This window comes from Trichosurus vulpecula, chromosome 2 (genome assembly GCF_011100635.1).
Source record: "Trichosurus vulpecula isolate mTriVul1 chromosome 2, mTriVul1.pri, whole genome shotgun sequence".
Classification (NCBI taxonomy): domain Eukaryota; kingdom Metazoa; phylum Chordata; class Mammalia; order Diprotodontia; family Phalangeridae; genus Trichosurus; species Trichosurus vulpecula.
In genome coordinates, this window is record NC_050574.1 from 138,936,684 (window position 1) to 138,962,204 (window position 25,521).

The 25,521-nt window shown below is 37.6% G+C and overlaps 1 protein-coding gene across 1 annotated transcript in view; it reads left to right on the forward strand.

Moving 5' to 3' along the window:
• The window catches only part of C2H11orf65 (chromosome 2 C11orf65 homolog), a 58,523-nt gene that overhangs the window by 10,546 nt on the left and 22,456 nt on the right, over positions 1-25,521 (forward strand). The window contains exon 2 of the mRNA XM_036745762.1: positions 17,709-17,822. Coding sequence (XP_036601657.1) covers positions 17,730-17,822 — 93 coding nt within the window. The 5' untranslated portion in view covers positions 17,709-17,729. The remainder of the gene's footprint in view (positions 1-17,708; positions 17,823-25,521) is intronic.

A 25,521-nucleotide genomic window follows, 5' to 3' on the forward strand; every position in this document is an offset into this window, starting at 1 on the left:
TTCAATGAAGAGTCCAAATTGAAGATGGAATCCTCGCAAATGATAAAGTCTCCCAATTACATTTGTTTGCAAATTGCATTTTACTGTTTGCATCAAGTCCTGGAACATTGCAGGTCCTCCTGGGAGAAACATGTAACTGCTAAAAGAGCTTAACCTGACACAGGAAGGACTGGGGAGATGAAGAAAGTCGTTTGCCCAGAGTTTGACATGCACTTAGATGAACAGTCTATAAAACTTGTCCATCAATATGTATATCTGGAAAAACTGGTCAGTGAGTTTGAGCCTGGAAGTGAACAGGAAGAAAACAGACTGAATTGCCTGTAGGAAATTATGAAGTTTCTTTAATGACCCCATATGTCTATGTTTTAAATAATATTACAAATGTTTTCATGACTGCAAGATGTGAAATACACAATTTCTGAAGAACTGAAAATGAATATCACGTAGAGGGAAACAGAGAGATGCATGGTCGATATGAGCAGACTTCAGCATATAACCAGTGAAGAACTTTCAAAAAGAATAGGAGTAAAATTTGTCATCAGATACTATATGATGGGCAGAGAAGATTGGGTGGTCATGTGGTGAGGGTAAGGGATTCCAGATTCACAATCTAAATGCTTTACTGTGATCTTTGTCATGTCAGAAGATAGCAAGGAAGACCTCTAGACTATTGGGTGACCCCCCTGTTGCAAACTTAGGAGATGAGACATGGACAGGAGCCATACAGGATACGGAGGCATGGATAAGTTGTAAGCTGTGTCATAGAAGGAAACATCCAAATTATTAAGACCATAGATCCATTTGAATATATGACTATAAGCAGTGGTTGTGGAAATAGAATTTAAAATTATTGAACAAAATTATACATTACTGAACAAAATATCCTAGAACCATAATTACAAGCTTCATGACCAACATTCATGCAGTTTTGCTAAAAACAAGTGTGAGATTAAATACAAACTACATAGAATCATAGGGGCAGCTAGATGGTACAATGGCTAGAACACTGGGCCTGAAGAAAAAGTGCAAAAGATCATAGATAGGAGGAGAACCAAGGAAGAACTATTGGGTCAGGACAGGGGAGGAAGGAAAGTGAGGTTAGATCCATGAGTACCAAAGAATGAAAGGATTAGAAGTTCCAATGAAAATGAAGAATAGGTTTAAGAGAAGGAAGGTAATAGGCAGAGGTAAAATGATAGGAGGGTCACAGTCACCAGATTGTGATTTCATTGGAGAGGAAATTCACTCTACCAATACAGATTGGCACCTGCTTTGCAATTTGTAATCTTACAGAGTTATCCGGGGGCACATAGACAGTATGTGTCAGAGGCAGGATTTGAAGTCAACCTAACTGGAGGCTATTTGTCTGTCTACTACTATATCTTGCATCCCCCAAAAGTAGGTTATGATTTGATAAAGGGATTTTGGGATTTTTGATCATTGGAGTGAAACACTTGAGATTAAAGTTGTAACCCTCCCTGTGTGTAGATATAGTGAAGTTTAGATATAAGTAAGGGGACCTAAAGAAACAGGAAGTAGGAGTTCTGGGTGTTTGAGGAACATCAGTATATATTTTGAAGTCCCCTAGTATAAGGGCCAGGGCTGGAGTAAAAATGAAAACTTCGAGGTAGATATTAAAGTCCTTGAGAAAGAAGGGAGAATAACTTGTGAACTGACAAGAAAACTGGTACTAGCCTCTGGATTGAGTGATAAATTTAAATTTGAATACAGTGAACCTCAAAAGAGACTGTAAAAAATGGAAGGATACAAATTAGATGATAATACAGTCAGATGGATTCAGAACTGGTTGAATGATCAGACTCAAAGAATAGTTGTTAATAATTTAATGTCATCATGGCGGGAGGTATCCAAAAGGAGTCCCTCAGTGATTGTTCTTGGTCCTGTGCTATATACCATTTAATCAATGACCTGGATAAAAGCATAGATAACATGCTTATCAAATTTGCAGATGACTCAAAGCTGAGAGGTATAACTAACACAATGAATGACAAGATCCAAAAAGATCTTGACAGGCTAGAGCAGATGTCTCAAATACATGACTTGTGGCCTGCTTAGGGCCCATAACACTCCTAAGTGTGTTTTGAGCCAGATTAAAATGTAGTTTCTGATTTTAATATATTGATATACTAATTAAAAAGAACTACATAAAAGTGTGGGTTTTTAAAGTCAACATGTAGCCTGCAGAGACTCTTATGTATGGTTATTGGCACCTTTTTCTATTTGAGTTTGACCCCACTGGGCTAGAGCATTGCACTAAATCTAACAAGTTAGATTCAAATACGGATAAATATAAAGACTTGTACTTGGGTACAAAAAAAGTCAGACCTACAAATATAAGACAGGGATGACATGGAAGACAGCAGTTGTTCCAGAAAGGATCTAGGGGTTTTAGTGGATTCAAACTCAGTATGAAATGGCATTTTGACGTGGCAGCCCCAAAAGCTAACGTAGTCTTGGGCTTTCTGGAATAAAGAAGTGATAATCCCACTGTACATGGCCTTGTCAGATTTTATCTGGAGTATTGTGTTAGGTTCTTGGCACTCATTTAAGAAGGGCATCAATAATCTAGACAGTGTCCACCAATATGGTGAAGGGTCCTGAGTTCATGATATATGAGTATCAGCTGAAGGAACTGGGCATGTTTAGCCTGAAGAAAAGAAGACTCAGAGAGGGCATGATAATTTTGTTCAAGTGATTGAAGGCTGTCATTTGGAGAAAGGATTAGACTTGTTCTATTTGGCCCAAGAAGATAGACCAGAAACAATGGGTAGAAGTTTCAAAGAGAAAAACTTAAGACTTGAAATCAGAAAAAACTACCTAAATTAAAGCAATCCAAAAATGGAAATGAGTTGCCTTCAGAGGCATTCATTGGGTTCCCTTCATTGAAGATATTAGACTATGTTAGAGTAGGGATTTCCTTTCTGCACGGTTTGGGCGAGTCATTGAGGTCGATTCTAGCTCTCAAATTCTGTGATTCTGTGAGAAATTGCCAAGTGGTAGCCACCAAAGGAGAGCCAGAAAGTAGCACCAGGGAACAAAGAGTATTCCTTTCCAGGACCAGTACAGCACTCCTGGTATGTGAGAATTTGCAGCCAGTGCTAGAGAGTGACTGGGATGCAAAGCCACGTCTTTGTGAAAGCAAGACTATGGAAGGGTTAGAGAGTGGGTCACTTAAGACAAATGGTTATTTATTATCTCAGGAGAGAAGGGTGGTGTGAGTTTGAGTTTCTTAGACATAGGAGTTAAGTCCAAATGAATCACAGGGACTAGGAAACAAAACTACGGGTTGACTCTCAACAGAATATAACTGTTCTCAAAATCTGTGGTCTCTGCAAGTAACAGAATATTCTGTGTCTTATCTTTGCCTTCAGTTGTCTCAGCTCTGAATAATGTAAGATCCTTGGGGGTAGGGACAGTTCCTTTTTTTTTTGTTTTTGTATCCTCCGTTTCCATCCTCCTCCTCCTCCAAGATCTGGGACAATAATAAATGTTTAATATATGCTTGTTGATTGACTGAGGACTGGAGTTGAGGAGAGAGGTCAGGGCTGAATATGTAGATCTTAGAGTCATCTGTGTAGAGATGATAATTCAACATGTGGGAGCTAATGAGTCACCAAAAGAGAAGGTATTTAGAGAAAGAAGGCCCAAGATGGAGCAGTGAGGTACAGCCACTGTTAGTGGGTAGAAATGAATCTTTAACAAAAAAAGACTGAGAAGAAGCAGTCAGACAGATGTTATAGTAGAACTAATAATTTATTCTCTTCTAATTCTAGCTGCACTGATTTTATTCGTGCTAAAGTGTTTCAATTTAATGTAATCAAAATTATACATTTTATTCTTAGCCATAGTTGTGACAATTACTTCCTCCTGCTCCTCTTCTTCTTCTTCATTATCATCTTCTCCTCCTCCTCCTCCTCCTCCTTCTTCTCTTCCTCCTCCTCTTCTCCTACTTCTCCTTCTTCTTCCTTCTTCTTCTGCTCCTTCCTATTACTACTACTTGGGGGTTTTTCTGTAAATTTTTAAATTCTTTTTAAACTTAAATACAAAACAAGAAAGAGGGAAAAAAAGAACATTGCTATGTATATAGCAGAACATAAGAGAGGATTCAATATAAAACAATAAATTTCCATTTCAAAAAACCATGTATAATAAATACTACACATTGTTATCAAAGGTACTCAGCTTTTCTTTCTTCCTTGCAGATTTTCTTTTGTTCTCTGCTGTATACTTTTTACTTTTATTTTGCCCCTTCCTTCCCTCCCCACCCTAGAGAAGGCTACAATTAAATGTGGAGATACACACACACCACACACACACACGCACACGCACACACGCACACACGTATATATATGTATGTATACATACATATACGCATACATAAAATCTATAAACATACACATATACATTCATAAACATATATGTGAGACCATACTGGGCATATTTTCACTTGTCATCTCTTTCTCTGTAGATGGATAGCATCTTCCTTCATAAGTGTGAGTCTTTCCATGTTTTTTCTAAATCAACCAGCTCACTTCCTACACCACAGCAATATTCCAACACAATCACATCCTATTTAGCTGAGAGATTGTCTGTGAAAGTTTTCCCCCAATTTTTTGCTTTCCTTCTATCCTTGGCTACATTGGTTTTATTTGTACAAGAACATTTTAATTTAAAATAATTGAAATTATCCATTTTATACTTCAACAATGCTTTCACCTTATAATGTAGTTTAAAGTCGGACACTGCTGAATCTACTTCCTCGAATCATTTTTCCTTGGTTTCTTTGAAATTCTTAACCTTTTGTTCTTCCAAATGAACTTTGTTATTGTTTTTTCTAACTCAGTAAGATAATTTTTTAGTAATTTAATTTGGATGGCATTGAATAAATAGATTAGTTAGGTAAAATTGTCAATTTTTGGTCATATTGGCTTTACATACCCATGAACAATAAATGTTACTTCAACTATATAGATCTGACTTTATTTGTGTAAAAAGTGTTTTATGTTTATGTTCATATAGTTCCTATGTCTGTTTTTGGCAGGTATACTCTCAGGTATTTTATACTGTCTAGTTATTTTAAATGGTCTAAAACAATATTGGATAACATTGCTGACACATAGTGTAGTTTCTCTATTTTTCTCTTTTGATTAAATCTATTTTAGCTTTAACTTTGAGATCATGATTACCACCCCTGCTTTTTTTACTTAATACTTCTGCCCTTTATTTTATTTTTATGTGTATCTCTAATTTTCATAGTGTTTCCTGAAAGCCACATATTGTTAAATGCATATTTTCAATCTGCTCTCCATTTCCATTTTATGGGTAAATTCATTACATTCACATTCTAAACTATAATTACTTGTTGTTTATTTTCCTCCTATCTATTTTTCCTCACTATCCTTCTCACCCTATTTACCCTATCCCTCCTCACTCCTCTGCTTTATTTCTACTTACTATTTTATCCTCCTATTCCTTAACATACCCACCTCTCCAAGAGTCCCTCTCTTATCCTTTCCCCCTACTTTATCCCCTTGCCCTCTTATTTCTTTCTGAATTTAGAAGACTTTTATACCCTTCTAGATATATATGTTGTTTCCTCTTTACCCCATTTGCAATGACAGTAAGATTCCAGAAAATGGGGTTAAGTGACTTGCCCAGGGTCACACAGCTAGTAGGTTTCTGAGGCCAAATGTGAACTCATGAAGATGAGTCTTCCTTACTCCAGGCTGGGTACTCTATCAGCTGTGGATCCAGCAGCCCAAGTAAACACAGGTGTTCCATCAGCCAGCACCACAACATCTATATGTGGAACCATAGGTTCCAGCAAATGGAGAAGCTTTGAATACTGTGGCTAAGTTCATTTACCTTGGCAGTGTACTTTTCCAGGAATGAGGTTGATACGTGCCTTGCCAGAGCTAGTTTAGTGTTTGGGAGATTCTTCAAGAAAGTATGAGAGAGAAGACTGACTACCAAACTGAATGTCTACGGAGCCATTGTGCTTATTTCATTGTTGTATGCCTGTGAAACCTAGACAGTATTCCGGTGCCATGCCAGGAAACTGAATCACTTCCATTTGAAGGTACTGAAGGAAGATACTGAAAATCACCTGGCAGGATCAGATACCAGACACTGAGGTCCTTTCTCAAACTAAAACTGCCAAGCATTCAAACTACTGCAGAGAGCTCTACTCTGATGGGATGGCCACTTGGTTTGCATGCCAAGCATACGCTTGCCAAAAAGACTGTTTTATGGAAAACTCAAAGAGGGCAAGTGCTCAGATGGTGGTCAGAAAAAGTGATACAAGGGTACTCTCAGGGTCTCTCTGAAGAACTTTGGAGTTGACTGTGTGATATGAGAGACACTGCACAGAACCACCCAACATGGCATGCCCTCATCAGAGAAGGTGCTGTGCTGTATGAGCAAAGCAGAATCAAAGTAGCTCAAAAGAAGCGCAAGATGTGCAAATTTAGAGAATCCACCCGAAATGTTTACATGGACTATCTATCTGTGCCTGACCTGTGGTAGAGCATTCCAAGTTGGTATTGGTTTGATAAGCCACAGTAGGACACACTATCACTTGACTCTAATATAGCGATGTCATTTTGGCCCTCTTCAAGAATAAAGGACAACAACCTACCAAGATTCCAGCACTGCTCACCCTCCCCCCCACTGGCTTCTTCTGTATCAATTTTTTTCTTTTATGCCTCATTTGTGTGAAATAATTACTCCTTTTTATCTCTCCTTACACATTTTTTTTAAATAACCCCATTATACACAGCTCAGCCCAAGCCTTTCTTCCAGCCTCCCCAAATAATGATGACAGTCATAAGAGTACTGATAACATTTCTATATATAAGAAGTAAACAATTTGACCTTATTGAGTCCCTTACAATTGGTCTTTAATGTTTATCTCACATTTCTCCTGAATCTTATATGTCCAATTTTCCCTTAAGTTCTGCTCTTTTTGTCACAAAAACCTGAAGGTTTTTCAGTTTAAGTGTCCTTTTTTTTCAGGATTGTATTTCTTTCCTGGGTAAGTTACCCTTGGTCATAACCCCAGCTCTTTTGCTCTATGAAATATGTAGTGTTCTAAGACCTACAGTGTTTCAATAGTCTTGAGTAATATTTATTGGGTTTTTTCCTTGTTACTGGCAACATTTTCCCCCTAACCTGGCAGCTTTGAAACTTGGCTATGATATACCTGTAAATTTTCCTCCTTGGATCGCTTTCAGGTGGTGATCAATGGATTTTTTTCTATTTTGGCTTTGACTTTTTGTTCTAGAACTTCAGGGCAATTTTCCCTGATAATTTCTTGTAATATATCAAGATTTTTTTTAATCGTAATTTCCAGATGGTCCAACTACTCTCATATTACTTCTCTCTCTGTTTTCCACATCGGTTGTTTTTGTGATAAAATGTCTCACATTCTCTTCTATTTTTTCATTCTTTTGATTTTGTTTTATTATTTCTTAGTGTCTTAGAACATCATTAGCTTCCCCTTGCCCAGTTCTAATTTTCAAGGAATTGTTTTCTCCTTAAGTTTCTAATTCTCTATTTCAAGTTGCTCGATTTTCTTTTTATAATTTTCTTGATTTTCTTAGATTTCTCTTATTTTTTTTTCTAGTTTGTCCTTAATCTCTCATTTGATTTTTAAAGTCTGTTTTGAGTTCTTCCAAAAACTTTTTGTGCTTGTGACCATTTGATGTTTCTCATGGAAATAGGAGTAGCTTTTTTAGCTCAATTATCTTTCTCTGAATATGAAACCAGATCTTCTCTATCCCCATAGTAGCTATCTATGGTTGGGTTCTTTGCTTATCATTTTTATTTTTTTTTATTTTTTGGTTTGTTTGTTTTTTTTTAGCAGCTATTGACCGAGTTCTAGTCCTGAAATATGGGGAATGATGCCCCAAGCCTGAGGTCTTTCTTACTGTTATTTTCTAAGGTTGGTCCCGGGCTGAACCTTGGGCTCTCCTCTCCACTCTTTGTTGTTTGTCCTTTGTTCTCAAAGAGGACCAATGACATCAGAAGGGTGATGTCTTGACTTGCAAATGAATTAGATTCTAGTGAAGCAGAGCTAAGCAAAGTCATTTGCCTCACTGTCTCCAACAGGATCCTTGGAGTTCAGTGGCAAGACATAGGTCAGGACAACTAGTGACGGCCCTAGGGAGACCCTGGCCTTTTAGCTAAGGTTTTTACCAGGTCTCAGTTTGTCTGACACAACACCCACTTAGTGATTAAAGGCAAAGTAAGAATTGAGGTAAAAGATGCTTTACTTTGCCTTCACAAAAGAATCAGTCAGGGAGGGAAAGAGCCTCAGAGTTTCTGGCCAAAGCAGAAATAATTGCTATTTACACTTACTCAGAGCTATCAAAATCCAAACAACAAATGAGGCTTGGGCCAGTCAGTGAGAGCCAGAGTGATTTGGATTTAAAAGTATAGTCTGGTAGCTCCATTCGGATCCCAATGGGCTTTATCAAGCCTGGTATAATCGGAGGTGCATTTCAAGAAATCACAAATGAAAACTACATCAGGCAAAATAGGTGATTGTCCCAGTTTTTTTAATGATAGAATAAGTAAATAGGGAGAATTTTTTTCAAAATTAAAAAAATCTAGCCCCAAACCCCAAGATATCATATGCAGTACAAGAGATCAAAATTTATATTCCTTTGGGCAGAGCACCCACATGTAAGGTATGACTTCTCACATAGAGGGAGAAGAAGAAGAGGAAGAGGAAGATGACAGAGAGGAGAGGAAGAGAAAGGAAGAGAGAAAATAGCAGCATTGCTCGACTGGAAGTTACCAGTTGGGGGAGGTGGGGCAGCTACTAGTACCAACAGATTGTTGTTCTTCCTTCTCCAAGAGGATAGATGACATCAGGAGGGTGATGTTTTGACTTGCAAGTGAATTGGATTTAAGTGAGGCAGGGCTGTGCAAAGTCATCAGCCTCGCTCTGTCCTCCAGGGTCATCTGAGACCAGAGGCAAGACAGAACTAGGGCCCCCAGCCACACCGTTCCAAAAATGATGTTGCTCCATGCTGTCCCTCTAGTGACTGCAAACTACAGCTGTCCTCTCTTCCCTGGAACTGAACCAGGGACTCTGCTCTCCTGCAAGTGCCCATAGCCAGCAGGGTCCCTGCCCTTCTGCTACTTACATTCACCAAGTGTGTACCAGCTCTTTCTCTCCCACAGCCACAGCCCAGGACATCTGGTCAGCACAGCTGGGCTTGGCATCCTTTGACAGTGGAAGGTCTTTCAATCTTCTCCAATTCAGCTGTTAGATCCCCCCACCGTTCACAAGATGAAAGACAATCGGTAGGGAGAGGCAGGGCCCAGAGGGCAGAACTTAGCTTTATACTCTAATGTAAACACCACCCCCTACCACCACCACCACTGGCCTTTTACTCTCATTGGTGGAGTTCAGGCTTATAATCTAAACACGGAAATCTGCTACCCCAGGTACAATTTAGCCAGTGCCAAACTCTTAAAAACACTTTTTTCCTTATTTGGCGAGGACACGGTTCAGGTGATTTTTGTAACTCAAAACTTAGGCCTAGTGGTCAATCAGAAGCCCTGAGCCATGCCAAAAGGTCCCCACCCCCATTCATCCCATTTAACTCACAAAAAGACCAAGATCCAGATTCTATGAGAGGGTTTCACCATCCCACTCAGAATGAATCATGAGAAAGGAGAAATGAAACCCAAAAAGAAGGAAAAAAAAAAAGAAAGAACAAAAAGTTTGCCTCAATCTGCATTCAGATTCCATAATTCTTTTTCTGGATGTGTATAGCTTTTTCCATCATGAATTTTTTGGAGCTGTCTTTGCATTGATGGGAGGAGTCAAGCCTATCAAAGTCAGTCCTTACAAATACTGTGTGTCTATAGTCGTGTATAATGATCTCCTGGTTCTGCTTTCCTCACTCAGCATCAGTTCATACAGGTAATTCCAGGTTATGATGACGTCTGTCTGTTCCTCATTTCTTAGAGCACAATAATATTCCGTTACATTCACATACCACAGTTTGTTTAGCCATTCCCCAATTGATGGGCATCCCTTTGATTTCCAGTTCTTTGCCACCACAAAAAGAGCCACTACAAATATTTTTGTACATACAGGTCCCTTTCCCACTTGTATGATCTCTTTGGGATATAGCCCTAGAAGTGGTATTGCTGAGTCAAAGGGTGTGCACATTTTTATAGCCCTTTGGGCATAGTTCCAAATTGCTCTCCAGAATGGCTGGATCAGTTCACAACTCCACCAACGATATAACAATGTTCCAATTTTCCCCACATCCTCTCCAGCATTTATCATTTTCCTGTTTTGTCATGTTAGCCAATCTGACAGGAGAGATGTGGTACCTAATAATTGTTTTGATTTACATTTCCCTCATCAATAGTGATTTATAGCATTTTTTCATATGATGATAGATATCTTTAATTTCTTCCTCTGAAAACTGCCTATTCATATCCTTCTTTTTTGTGGAGGAAATTTAGGGAGCCAAAAGTTTTCTGACTGACTCCACTGTCTTCCCAGAATCCTCTCTCCTACTACTTATTGTTCAGTCATGTCCAACTCTTCCTGACCTTGAATGGGATTTTCTTGGCAAAGATACTAGAGTAGTTGGCCGTTTCCTTCTCGAGTTGATTAAAACAAACAGAAGTTAAGTGACTTGTCATTGGTCATAGCTAATAAGTCAAGTCTTTCTGACTCCAAGCCCAGCGCCCTATCCACTGAGCCCTCTAGCTGTCCCTACTACAGTGTCGTCATCATCATCATCATCATCATCATCATCATCATCATCATTATTGGATAATGATGATGTGATCTATTATATTTAGGTCATTAATGTATTTGGAGTTTATTGTGGTATTTGGTGTATTAGCTATTAATCTAAATCTAATTTCTACCAAACTGCTTTCCAGTTTTTCTCAGCAATTGTTGAATGATGCAGTTGAGATCTGAACCCCTAAAATGAAAAGACCAGTCTTTGGGATCTGGACCTGAAAAAGGAAACTTTTCCTTGCTATTTCCCATGTGGCCCAGGTCCCTGGCATTCGCCTGGGGCATCTGGCCCTTCCTGGGCCTTCTCTGTTACCTCCTAGTCACCCCAGACTACTTGGCCACTCCTAGATCCTTCCCATAGTTGTTCTGTATATAAGGTCCATCTTGCCCTCATTAAAATGCACAGATTCCTCACGAGTCTGATCAATAATCAGATTCAATCTGGCCTGCTTGTCAATACAAGCATCACAAAAGCTAGGATTCCATACTAGTGTTCTAATAAACCTTGTCTTTGGCTGAAAGAAGGCTTGGGTTGAATTCATTCTAGGCAGGACCTGTGTTGCTTGCCCTTGAATTTTGGGGTCAAATTTGTAACAAATATGTATAGTCAGTCAAAACAAATTCACCCATTGGCCATGCCCAAAATAAAATGTTATGTATATAATGTTATAAAATGTTATTAGTCTACACCCTGAATCCATCATCTCTGTATTAGGAAGTAGGTAGCATATTTTATCATGAGTCCTCTGGAATAATGGTTGATCATTGCTTTGATCATAGTTCTTAAGTCTTTTTGAAGTCATTTGTCTTTACAGTACTGTTGATATGATATAAATTGCTCTCTTGGTTCTACTAACTTCATTCTGTGTCAGTTCTTACAAGTCAAGAAATTATTTTAGAAGCATCGAAGAGGAAAAACTTAATATACCAAAGTACATCAGTTTGAATTGCTCAGAATTTTTCACCCAAACAAGATGTGATTAAAGTGAAATATGATATATCAAACATAAGAAGGAGGATTTTATCCCTAAATTAGCTGTCCAACAAAACCAAGAACACTTTAAAAGTAACACTTTCAGGGATTTGTGGAGAGGCTTTCCAATCTTAAAACAACTTTTGTTGTGCAAAATTATCAAGAATCCAGAAGCTTTACAGTGATGAATGACTATTCTAAATTCTGTGGAGGACTAATGAAACAGCAGAAACACGGGTTTGATGAAAATCTATCTCAGTGTAACCATTCTGGAGCAATGAGAAAGGAAGAATAGTGCTAATTCAGTTAACGGAATGACACGAAAGAGCTCATGAGTAGGAGAGGAAGATTTAGACTGGGGAAGAGAATGGTAAACAACCCCAAACTGACATTTTCATTCCAAAAGAGGTAGAGAGTAAGAAAGTTGAAAATTTGAAAACCTTAGAGTCATCAGTAGAAAATATAAGAACTATGTTTAGGTGTGTGTTCTGTGGGCGCATACATGTTAAAATCAGGATATGACTTGTAACAATGAATCAAGGTACATTGTATTCCTTTCTGACGAAAGTGAATAACAAAATATGGCAGAGGGTAAACTAGAGAATCAAAAGGTAGCTTAACGTGATGAGAGGAGTCTTGGAATTGATGTTATTTTGTATTTAAAACCAGGATCTAGAATTATTTGTAATTGAGAAAAATGTGCTTTCTCAGTAAGATTAGAGATGAAGCGAGGATGTCCATTATTTCTACTGTTATTTGGTATAGTGCCAGAAATTCTAGCAAAGGCAATAAGAGAATAATCATAGACAAATAAAAGGCAAATTATCCCTTCGTATAGGTGGCTTCCTTAGGAAACTCAAGAGAGTCAATGAAAAAATTTGTTGATGGTAGTTCTAGTAAAAAGAGCAAAACACAAAATAAAACCATAGAGAGCTAGCTTTTTTGGATATTGGATAAAAAAACCAACCCAGGAGCAAGACATGGAAAGAGAAATTAGGTTAAAAATAACCATAAAATGTGTATTTATGGTATCAACCTATCAGAGCACACAGAGGAATTAGATAAATATAGCTACAAAACATTCTTTAAATAAATGAACATAAACAGTTAGGTATTCATTGTTCTTGGTTAGGCTTCACCAGTATAATAAAAATTATGATGCTATCTAAATTCATTTACAAAGTTTATAAATTTAATGCTATATCAGTCATACTGCTGAAGAGATACTTTATATAACTAGACAAAGTAATGAAATTCATTTGGAGGAACAAATAAAATCTCAAGGGAAATCACTTTTAAGTGAATGAAGGAGGAATGAATACCACTTCAGGATTCTTAGATCTCAAACTATATAATCAGTATTCATCAAAATTATTTGGTGCTGTTTTAAAAAACAGAAAAAGAGATCAATAGAATGGACTAAACAAGACCCAGAAGCGATTGAATAGTTAGTTTAGTGTTTGATAAACTCAAGGACATAAATTTCTGGGAAAATTCTAGTTTATAAGAAATTGTGGGAAAACTAGAAAATGATTCTGCAAAAATTAGACTTAGACCATCATGTTACATCATAAGATGCAGTAATTTCTTGCTGGATATGTGACTTAAATATAAGAGGTCACTTTATTTTTAAAAACTTAGAGGTGAATGGAAGGAACTTTTTGCCCTTTAAGGTTACAGGGAGAATTCCTAAACAAGTAATACAGGTAAACATAAATGTCTCCCCATCTTGTCTCAGGCCAGACCTCTATCACTGGGATATACCTTTAAAATTTTTTTTCATCAATTTTCCTTAGCTGTATGTAGTTTATTTAGCTGTATGTAGTATGTATGTAGTCTGGTTAAGGCTATTTCCCCTAAATCAGCTTCTCCTTCCTCATATCTCTATCTGACCCTCCCCCCCACTGTGTTACTACCGTGATAATTTCTGTCCATTTATTTAACTTTCCTAGCTCATCCTAGATAAAAAAGAGGTACATGAGATCCCCAGTCCTTTGGTTATCTTCTCATGCCTATCAGTACCCTCTCAATTATACAACTTTAATTTTTTGCAATCATTCACAATGATAAATCATCATCAGAAAAATACTGATATTAAAAAAGTGTTGCTTTGATTCAGGAATAAGCTTAGTCAATGAAAGCACTATACAGTTCCCCAAATATAATCCATCCCATTCTCTACCTATTTAATTCTGTACCCAGTCAGTGTCCATTCACTGTATCTTTCTAATCAATCAATTAATAATCATTTATGAAGTGCTGATTATTTGCAAGAACTGTTACAAGACATATTGGTTGGTTGTTGTCCTTCGTTCTTGAAGAGGACCAAAAGACATCACTATATTAGAGTCAAGTTACAGTCTGTCCAATCAGACAAAATGCTCTACCACAGGTCCAGCACAAATGGTCCATGTGAACATTGGGGGTGGATTTCCTAAATTTGCATATTTTTTGGTTTCTTTTGAGCTTATTTCAGTTTTGCTCTGCTCATAGAGCACAGCACCTTCTCTGATGAGGGCATACCATTCTGGGTGATCCTGTGCCAGTGTCTCCCATCCCACACAATCAAACCCAAAGTTCTTCAGAGAGACCTTGAGAGTGTCCTTGTATCACTTTCTGATCGCCATGTATGTACTTGCCCTGTGTGAGTTTTCCATAAAATAATCTTTTTGGCAAGTGTATATTTGGCATTCAAACAATGTGGCCAGCCCATTGGAGTTACATGTTCTGCAGTAGAGATTGAATGCTTGGCAGTTTAGCTCAAGAAAAGACCTCAGTGTCTGGTACTTTATCCTGACAGGTGATTTTTCAGAATCTTCCTAAGACAATTCAAATGGAAGTGATTCAGTTTCCTGGCATGGCACTGGTATACTGTCCAGGTTTCATAGGCATACAACAATGAGGTCAGCACAATGGCTCAGTAGACCTTCAGTTTAGTAGTCAGTGTAATACCTCTTCTCTTCTACACTTTCTCTTGGAGCATCCCAAACACCAAGCTAGCTCTGGTAATGCAAGTATCAATCTCATCAAACCTGGAAAGTATACTGCAAACATAAGTGAACTTATCCACAGTATTCAAAATTTCTCCATTTACTGTAACTGATGGTTCCACATATGGATGGCGTGGTGCTGGCTGGTAGAACACCTGTGTTTCCTTGGTGTTTGTTGTTAGGCCACAAGCAGCACAGAATCAATCCACATTTTGTTGCACCTTGGCATTGAACTCTACAGATTTGTCCATCCAACTACATATCACAGATTGGACAATGGGTATTCTTCATCCACTTGTTTTTTACTATGTGTATGTTAAGTAGAACTCCTTTCAGTGATTATGGCTCTAATTTAGGGAACTTTGCAGCATTCTAGGATTTGGTGCAACTGGTACAATGCCATTCATAAACAGGCTAATCTGGAGGATCTTACGAAATACAGGGAGTCCTTATTCAATTCAGTAAACATTCTCTATTGTAGCATTCTACTTTTTAAATCACCCTTTAGGAAATTGGAATTCTTTCCAATTCCTTTCCAGGTATTTTGTGATCTGGATTAATTGAATCAAAGTCTATTTTGTGCATTAGCTTCTAATTCAGAATTATTCTATTCCACTGATCAATTTTTCTGTGGTTTTATTCAATTCTAGATAGTTTTGAAAATTATTGCCTTGTTATATAATTTGAGATATGGTAATATGAGTCTCCTTCGACCCTTCATTTTGTTCTTCCATATGTAATTCTATGAAATATCCCATTGGCATTTTAATTGGTGTTACGTTTAAACTATAGATTAATTTGTGTTATTTTGGCCTAACCGTGGAAACTAAATATCCCCTCAATGTTAGATTCCTTTTTATTTCTGTATACTTAATAAAAGTCCTATTCCAATGCCTCATTGTGACATGGAGTTGACCCATGGTTTTTGAAGTCAAAGCAAGTACAACAAAAGCTCTGGCAAGTTCTACCAAAGATTTGAATATGGGGCTTACAATGGAAAGAATGTCTCTAGTTCCAGAACTGGCCTCAATGTAATTTGGAGAAGCTCTTTACTAGGTTGGCTATCAGTAATGGCATTTTCTACCTCAGAAACTGTCAAAGATCATCGAAAATGTAATCTGTGTCCATTAAGGGAGGATATAGCCCAGTGCAATTAAAGATCCTTGAAGTACAATATTGAATAATTGTTTCTGTAAAATTTATTTTGCAGAGGTGTCTTTTATAGGTCTTACTAGTGTGGGGGTTGATTACTACCCAAGCATTTAATATTATTGCCATTTTTGTAAATCATATTTCCCTATTTGTCAATTCTTCTATTTTTTCACTGATATATAGAAATATTGGTGATTTTCCTGGATTTATATCTTCCTATGTTGCTGAAGTTATCAATTAATTTTTATTGAGCCTCTTGTGTTTTCTAAATGGCTTATCATATCATCTATACTTCAAAACATTTTAATACACACAAAAATATTCATAGCACTATTTTCTTTCTGTAACAAAAGGCTAAAAATAAGTCAGATGCCCAACAATTAAGGAATAGCTGAACAAATGTCTATATGTAAACATCATGGAATATTATTATACAATAAGAAACAAATACGAAGACACTTAGAGGAACATGAGAACTGTATGAAGTGATGCAGAGCAAAGAAATACTAGAATAATATACTGTAATAATGTAAATGAAAACACAGAAAAGACAACTGAACTTAGATTAATTGCGAAGATCAATTTTCAGCGTTAAGGCAAACAGATCAGACTTCTTTCCTTCCCGTAGAAAGGTAGACTATGCATAGCTCTCTGATAGTCATTGCTGATCCGTGGCATAACTGGTTTTTCCTTGTTAGAAGCATAACGGAGGAGCCGGCCAATGAGGGCTCAGTACATACATACAGCATACTTAGGTTCCTCCTTGACTAGTTCTCCCAATACACACAAGAAAAGGTTTTGGTAAGCAGGTGTATCAGGAAGTTATGTGATTAAAAAATAAAGACATCAGGGCAGCTAGGTGGCGCAGTGAGTAGAGCACCGGCCCTGGAGTCAGGAGGACCTGAGTTCAAATCCGGCCTCAGACACTTGACACATGTACTAGCTGTGTGACCTTGGCCAAGTCACTTAACCCCGATTGCCCTGCCAAAAAAAAGCAAAAAAAAAAATTAAAGACATCAATAAAGCATTTCTTAAAAATAATAGTCCAGTTGAAGTAGTCATGTTTAAACGGTAAAGATGAAACAGAATCTTCATGAGCAGCTAGGACTGTGAAAGTTCAGAACCTGGTAGCACACTCTGATGAGTATCTCTTCACTCTGCTGGGCTGATTCTTGGACACCCACAGTTCATTGTTAGGCCTATATGCTGTGTCTAACCTCCTCTAAGGCTAGAATTTTCACTGTATTGGCATATCTTGAGAGGAAGCATGGTGCAGTATAGAGAACACCAGGCTTGGAGTCAAAAAGCCCTGAATTAAAATCCCAACTCAGGTACTTATTAGCTGTGTGACCCTGGACAAGAAATTTAACCTCTCTCAACCTTACTTGCATCTGCAAAATTTAGATGATAATAGCACCTGCTTCACATGGGTGTCATGAGTCAAACGAGATGGCTACGCTTTGAAAACTTTAAAGCACTATGTAATTGTAAGCTACTATTACTTTAATAGCCTTCAACAATCCAGGATCACCTCTGTACTACAATGAGATATTAGAGTAGGATTTCTGTGGAGGTCTTCTTGGGATCATATTGTTGAAATTAGTCAGATTTAATAAAATTTAAGAAAAAATATAGATTTTGTTAGAAGTCAGTCATTATTCTAAATACTGACTCTTATTTTAATATTTAATTTACATAAAGTCCTGCATAATTTTCCTAATGTCCCAGTAATAGTTTAATGCTAATGTGTAGCACTTCTAATTTATACTTTTACATATTTTTTTGCTTCAAGTATCTCAAATGTCAGTGAAGCATGAGTTCAAGCTCAGAAAACAAGATAGCATCAACTTTTGAAGACTATGACAGAGCTGCCAGGCTCATTCAAAAGGTCTGGAAAAATTATCTGGTAAGTTGTACTGTTTTTGAAAATCATTTTCAAAAAAAGCATGAAGTTTTACATATTTATTCATAATAGCAACAATAAAATTAAGTTTAAGAAAAATGATGATAACATTACTAATAAGCTTTTCACTTCTACAGGCTGAATTTCTTAGCTATAAAATCAGTTTATGTGAGCCACAAGCATTTATGCATTGTATGTCACTGTTGATAAAGGTGCCCTGCTATAAATACACAGCTAGTAGTGAGGCCATGAAGAATGGACTGATGTGACCCACCATAGAGGTTGGAGGTTTACTGCTAAAAATGCATTTCCCTTTCTTCCTTACTCGAAATGGTGGCCATCTTAGTTTTCAAGTGAGTCTGTGAATTAGGACTCCTGTATTTTCAGCATAACAGAAATCACTGTTTTCCACAAGAACAGAATGACTTCAAACTTATTGCCTCATGTGTCTGTGCCAAGACCAAAGTAATTGTAGACTGGGACACCTCAAATGTTGGTATCCATGACAGTAGATAGATAGTTATTCTAATCAAGCTAAAGGAAAAAAGAGGGTAAATCAGGACCTAATTAACAATTAGGAAGACAATTGATGGGTACCCACTTTGGTTTCAGCTTTTTATTATAGCAAGAAAATGGTACTACAGATATTTTGGTACATATTAAAATGTTTTTAATTGTATGTAATATATGAATCATTTGGAATCGTTAATCAACAAGAATTCATTAAATACTTGTAATATGCCAGTTGTAGTGCTAAATTTTGGGAAAAGAAAGATAAAAGTGAAACAACCCCTACTTCAAGGAGATTGCATTGACGACATGTGCATATATACATAATGTATTAAAAATGAATGTCAGGTAGTTTGTGGAGCAAATGCCCTAGCAGCTAAGAGAATAAGGGAAGTCTTCGTGTAGAAAGTAACACTTTGAACTGAGTCTTTCAGGAAATAGAAGATTCTAAGAGGCCTAGATAAAGAAGGAATACATCCCAAGCAGGAGAGACAGCCAATGGAAAGGCAGGGAGATGAAAGTTGGAGTCCTATGTTTGAGAAACAGCAACTGGGCCATATTAAGCACATGGAGGGGAGCAATATGTTAGAAGACTGAAAATGTAGAGGGGTACAGGTTGTAAGAAGCTTTAAATGTCAATCAAAGGAGTTTATATTTGAATCTATAGATAAACATGAATTCCTAGAGTTTATTGAGTGGGAGTTTCAACATGGTTGAACTTTTAGGAAAATCATTTTGACCAATATGTGGAGGATAAATTGCAGTGGAGAGGGATTTGAGGCTAGGAGACCAATTTGGGGACTGTTGCAGTCATCCAGGTGAGGAGTAGGATAGGCTTGAACTAGGGAAGTAGCAGTGTGAGTGTAGAGGTAGGAGCATGTACAAGAGATGTTGGAGAGGAACAAACGATAAGATTTGGCAATTGAGTGGGGATGAGAGGGAGGAGTTGAAAATGACGCTGAGATTAGGTACCTGGGTGCTTGGAAGGACGGTGGTATCTTCAAGAGTAGGGAAGTCTGGAGGAGTGGAAGGCTTAGGGGGAAAGATGGAGTTATGTTTGGACATGTAGATATTTATGAGACATCTAGTTCAAAATGTCAAATGGGCAATTCATCATACAGAATTGGAACTCAGGAGACTAGGGAGTCATTGGCATAAAGATGATCATTTTGCATCTTTTGCATATCCTGAACTATATTCTGTAACCAGCCTAAAGCATTGTTGAGACTTCATAGTCTGCTGAAGAATCTGGTTTCACTTCTGGTGTTTAGATTGCTTTATTAAATATTACATAGTTGCATTAACAGTAAAGTTCACTGTTCAGTGAGATGAAAAGGGACTAGTTAATAATCCTAACCTTTGGGGACTTCCAGCTACAATGGCAACATATTAGAAGGAACCCAGATACACCCAAAATGCCTCATTAAAGCCCTAAAAATGCAGAAGTTTTGTGATCCCTGTTCTCACTGAAGCTTGGTTTAAAAAAAAAAGGAGCATCCTATGCTTCATCCTGTGTATGGGTGAGACATGACTCATAACTGGTGAATGAAATACTTAGATAATGCTTTGTGCTTGGGTGAAAAGTGAGGTTGGTTTAAGAGCTTTTGAGGAGAGAGGTGCCAGAGGCTCCAATGAAGAAAGAAAGATTTTGGCAATTATAGATATGTAAAATAGAAACTGAAAGAATCCACCGATTGCCTCTTGAAAAAAATCCCAAAAGGAAAACTCCTAGGAATATTGTAGCCAAATTCCAGAGTTCCCAGGTCAAGGAGAAAATATTGCAAGCAACCAGAAAGAAACAATTCAAGTATTATGGAAACCCAATCAGGATAACACAAGATCTAGCAGTTTTTACATTAAGGGATCAAAGAGCTTGGAATATGATATTCTGGAGGTCAAAGGAACTATTGATTAAAACCAAGAATCACCCACCCAGCTAAACTGAGTATAATACTTCAGGGTAAAAAATAGACTTCCAGATAAAAAAAGGGGGGATGATAGAAGGGAGGGCAGATAGGGGGAGGAGGTAATCAAAAACAAACCTTTTCGAAAAGGGACAGGATCAAGGGAGAAAATTCAATAAAGGGGGATAGGTTAGGAAGGAGCAAAATATAGTTAGTCTTTCACAACATGAGTATTGTGGAAGGGTTTTACATAATGATACACATGTGGCCTATGCTGAATTGCTTGCCTTCTTAGGGAGGGTGGATGGGAAGGGAAGAGGGGAGAAAATTTGGAACTCAAAGTTTTAAAAACAGATGTTCAAAAACAAAAAAAAGTTTTTGCATGCAACTAGGAAATAAGATACACAGGCAATGGGGCGTAGAAATTTATCTTGCCCTACAAGAAAGGAAGGGAAAGAGGGATTTGAGGGGAGTGGGGTCACAGAAGGGAGGGCTGACTGGGGAATGGGGCAACCAGAATATATGCCTTCTTGGAGGGGGCAGGAGGGTAGAAATGGGGAGAAAATTTGTAATTCAAACTCTTGTGAAAATCAATGCTGAAAACTAAATATATTAAATAAATTTTTTTAAAAAAATTAACTTCCAATGAAATAGAGGACTTTCAAACATTCTTGATGAAAAGACCAGAGCTGAATAGAAAATTTGACTTTCAAATGTAAGAATCAAGAGAAGCATGAAAAGGTAAACAGGAAAGACAAATTATAAGGGACTTGCTAAAGTCAAACTGTTTACATTCCTACATGGAATGATGATATTTGTAACTCGTGAGACCTTTCTCAGTATTAGGGTAGTTGAAGGGAACATACGCGCGCGCGCGCACACACACACACACACACACACACATACACCACATACACACACACAGAGCACAAGGTGAGTTGGATATGAAGGGATGATATCTGAAAAAATAAAATTAAGGGGTGAGAGAGAAATATATTGGGAGGGGAAAGGGAGAGATAGAATGGGGTAGATTATCTCACATAAAAGAGGCAAGAAAAAGCTGTTATAATGGAAGGGAAGAGGAGGTAGGTGAAAGGGAATGCGTGTGGCTTAAGGAGGTAATAACATACACACTAAATTGGGTATCTTACCCTACAGGAAAGTAAGGGGGAAAGGGATAAGGTGAGGGGGGGCGGGAATGATAGAAGGGAGGGCAGATTGGGGGAAGGGGTAGTTAAAAGCAAACACTTTTGAAAAGGAGAAAATAGAATAAATGGGGGACTGGATAGGATGAAGGGATAGTTAGTCTTTTACAATATGACTATTATGGAAGTGTTTTGCATAACAATACATGTATAACCTATACTGAATTGCTTGTCTTATCAAGGAAGGTGGGTGAGGAGGGAAGAAGGGAGAGAATTTGGAACTCAAAAGTCCTAAAAACAAATATGGAAAATTGTTTTTACATACAACTGGGAAATAAGATATACAGGCAATGGGGTATAGAAATCTATCTGGCCGTACAAGAAAGTAAGGGGGAAGGAGATAAAGGGGAGTGGAGTGGGGTGATAGAAGAGAGGGCAGACTGGGGAAAGGGGCAATCAGAATATATGCCATCTTGGGGTGGAGGTAGGGGAGAGATGGGGAGAAAATTTGGAACTCAAAATCTTGTGGAAATTAATGTTGAAAACTAAAAATAAATAAATTTTTTTTAAAAAAAGAAATTATAGATATGTAAAGAAAGCCAGCTCCTCAACATATCCTTTATTTCCAGCTGGCTTTCCTAGAGATGTTGGAAAGAGGATTTCTTCTTGGGTTACATCTGGTCCTCCTTCTTGGTTTGAGTTGAGATGTCATCTAACTTCCAGCAGAACTCGTTCACTTTTGTATATTTTTCTGATGTATTCTAATCTATCAAACACCAATTTATGTTTGATGTTTTGCTTGAATACACAGGTTTATTTGTTATTCATCATTTGTAAGAGTCCCTTGTGTAACCAGAATTAACTGTAAACAGAGTTTGAATCTATAGTCCACTTTCTTCTCTGCTGCCAAAGGTCACATTCCTTGAAGCTACTTCCTGGCCTTGTCTCTGTGGTTGTATCTAGAGGGTATTTATTTACTCTTTTTTAAAGGTCATCTGGGACATAACCTGTCTGTCTTCAGCCAATAACTAGGTCTTTTATAATTCAGTGAAAAAAGAATGTCACATTTCATAAAGTGGTAACAGGTGGTAGACAGTGAATTACCCTACAGTTTAAAAAAATTTAGAAAAGCAACAAATCAAAAATCCCAAACACAAAAAATGAAATTACAAAGATTAGAGATAAATAAAATTTAAAACAAAAATTATTTTGTTGATACATAAAATTAGAAGCTAGTTTTAAAACAAAAATAGGCAAAATATTAGCCAATCTGATAAAAAAGATAAAATAGCCAAACTGTTAACTGGTGAAGTGAATTAATATTTACAAAAAATATAAAATGTACAGATTAATAGAATAAGAAATAGAGAATCCAAATGACCAAATCTTAGGAAAAGAAATTGAACAAATTATATAAAAGAATTCTGCTATACCCACCACCCCCCAAAAATATAGCAGATCAGATGGATTTCCAAATGTATTTTGTTAAATATTTAAAGAAAATTAATTCCAATATTATATAAACTGTTTGCAAAAAATAGGAAAAGAAGGGATCATACTAAACTCCTTCTAGGATACAAATATAGTCCTGAAATATAAGCTAGAAAGATAATAAAGCAGCAAAAGAAAATTAGTCAGAGATGGAGCCAAATTCTTTCCCTCCCTCACACCTGTCCACTCTCCTTGACACTGCAGGTGATTTGATATTGATTAAACATGAGAAGTCATGCAAAACATATTTCCACATTAGCCATGTTACAAAAAAAAACACAGACCCTCCCCCCAAAAAACCACACACACAAGAAAAATAAAATTAAAAAAAAAGATACTTCAGTCTGCATTCAAAGTTCATCAATTCTTTGGATAGAATTTTTTTTTTACCATAGGTCCTTTATTTTTTAAATAATGTTTTATTTTTTTTTGCCCAGTTACATGTCAAGAAAACGTTTAGCATTCATTTTCACAAGATTTTGAGTTGCAAAATTTTCTCCCTCCTGCCCTCCCTCTCTTACCTCCCCTCTTCTGAAAATGATAGACAGTTTGATATAGTTTAGACACATGCCATCATGTAAAAATGAAAGAAGAAACAGATCAAAAGGGGGGAAAAAGCATGAGAAAGAATAAAGTAAGTGAAAAAATATGCTTTGCTCTGCATTCAGAGTCCATCAGTTCTTTATCTGGATATGGATAGTATTTTCTTTTGCAAGTCCTTTGCACTTGTCTTGCATCATTGTGTTTCTGAGAAGAGCTGAGTCATTCATAGTTGATCATCACACAATGTTGCTGATACTGAGTACAATGTTTTCCTGGTTCTGCTAATTTCACTCTGCATCAGTTCATACAAATCTTTCCAGGTTTTTCTGAAATTTGCCTGTTCATCATTTCTTATTGCACAAAAGTATTCCACTACATTCATATACCACAGCTTGTTCAGCCATTCCCCAATTGATAGGTATCCCTTCAATTTCCAATATTTTGCCACCACAAAAAAAAAAGCTGCTATATGTATTTTTGCACAAGTAGTTTGTGTGTTGGTCTTCCCTGTCACCATAATAACTTTCTATACTAGGATTTTTTTGTTGTTTTCTGCAAATTGTTTTTTGCCTTTTTCCTTTCTTTTAAATTTGAGCTCTGTACCCTGGGTGGAAAGGACACTGTCTCTGGCTTCTTGTGCCAGTGGCTGCAGGCCCTGGCTGTTTACCTGGTGTTGCACTGATATTTCTCTGAGGCCCCTGGGGGGCCCCTCATGTCTGGTGCTGTGCTGAGGGGGTGGGGTGGGGGTGCCTGGTACTGCTGGAGGCTGTAGGGGTCTGCCAGCTTACCTGCTGCTGAGCTGGGGTCCTAGTGTTGGTGTCTGGCATGTACTAAGGCCTGGTGGGGTGTTTCTGCATTTCCTTGGGGCTACACTGATGCACATGGAGGTCTGGCCTACTTTCTCATCATTCTGGAGGATGCCTGTTTGCCCAGGGCTGTGCTGAAGTACATGGTGGTCCTTGGAGCTGGAATCTCTCAGTTCTGCTGGCTATGCTAAGGTATTGGTGGGGGGATCCTGATGTTGGCATTTGCCCACTTCACCACACTGAGGCTCAGGATCTCCTGCTGGTTTGCTGAGGTGGGGCTTGCTGTTGACTTGCTGGGATGCTTCCTGTCCTGGAATATGCTCCCCTTTTGCCCGAGTGAGACCTTTATTGCCAATTTTCCAAGTTTCTTGGGCTAAAAAATTGTTTCACCCTGTCTTTTATCTGGTTATGCTGTCCCAGGATTTGTTTTGGGGTGCTATTTTATAGCTGTTTGTGAATATGGGAAAGTTACAGCGATTTACTGCTTACTACACCATCTTGGCTCCCAGAAGTCCCAAGGCATCATTTCTTGATGACATGATGATTTACTTAGAGAACCCCACAGAGTCAGCCAAAAATTAGATAAAAGAATAACTTCAGTTAAGTAGCAAGATATAACCCATAAAATCATCAGCTTTTCTGTATATTGCCAACAAAACCCATCAAGAAAGATAGAAAAAGAATTCCATTCAGAATAACTACAGAATATATAAACTATCTCAGAGTCCAGCCCCTATGGCACACCAAATAGTCATATAAATACAATTACAAAACAATATAAAAAGACATAAAAACAAACCTAAAAATACTGGATAAATTTTAGGCAGCTAGTGGCATAGTAGATAGAGCACCAGACCTGCAAAAAGGAAGATCTGAGTTCAAATGTGGCCTGTGACCCTTACCAGCTCTGTGACCCTGGGCAAGTCACTTACCCAATAATTTCTGCCTCAATTTCCTAATCTGGATATGAAATGCATCTTCCAGGGTTGTTGTAAGGATCAAATGAGATAACATTTATCTTCTCGATATAAGAATATTAATAATCATAACAATAAATAATAACCTCAATTATATCTTCTTGAATAGGGATTATGATTAGGACATGAAGGTATTGGCCTAAAAAGCCAAGCTACTTCCACCTAGTCAAACCCTACTGGGAGGAGCAACCAAACTGTTTCTTTCCAAAAGACTGAGGAAACTGGTCAAGTGCTTCAGTTCCCCTCTGAATCCACCTGCAGATGGCAGGCATTTATTCTAGAGTTTCTCAGTATTTTAGGTCTACTTGTAACTCCTAATTTAATTT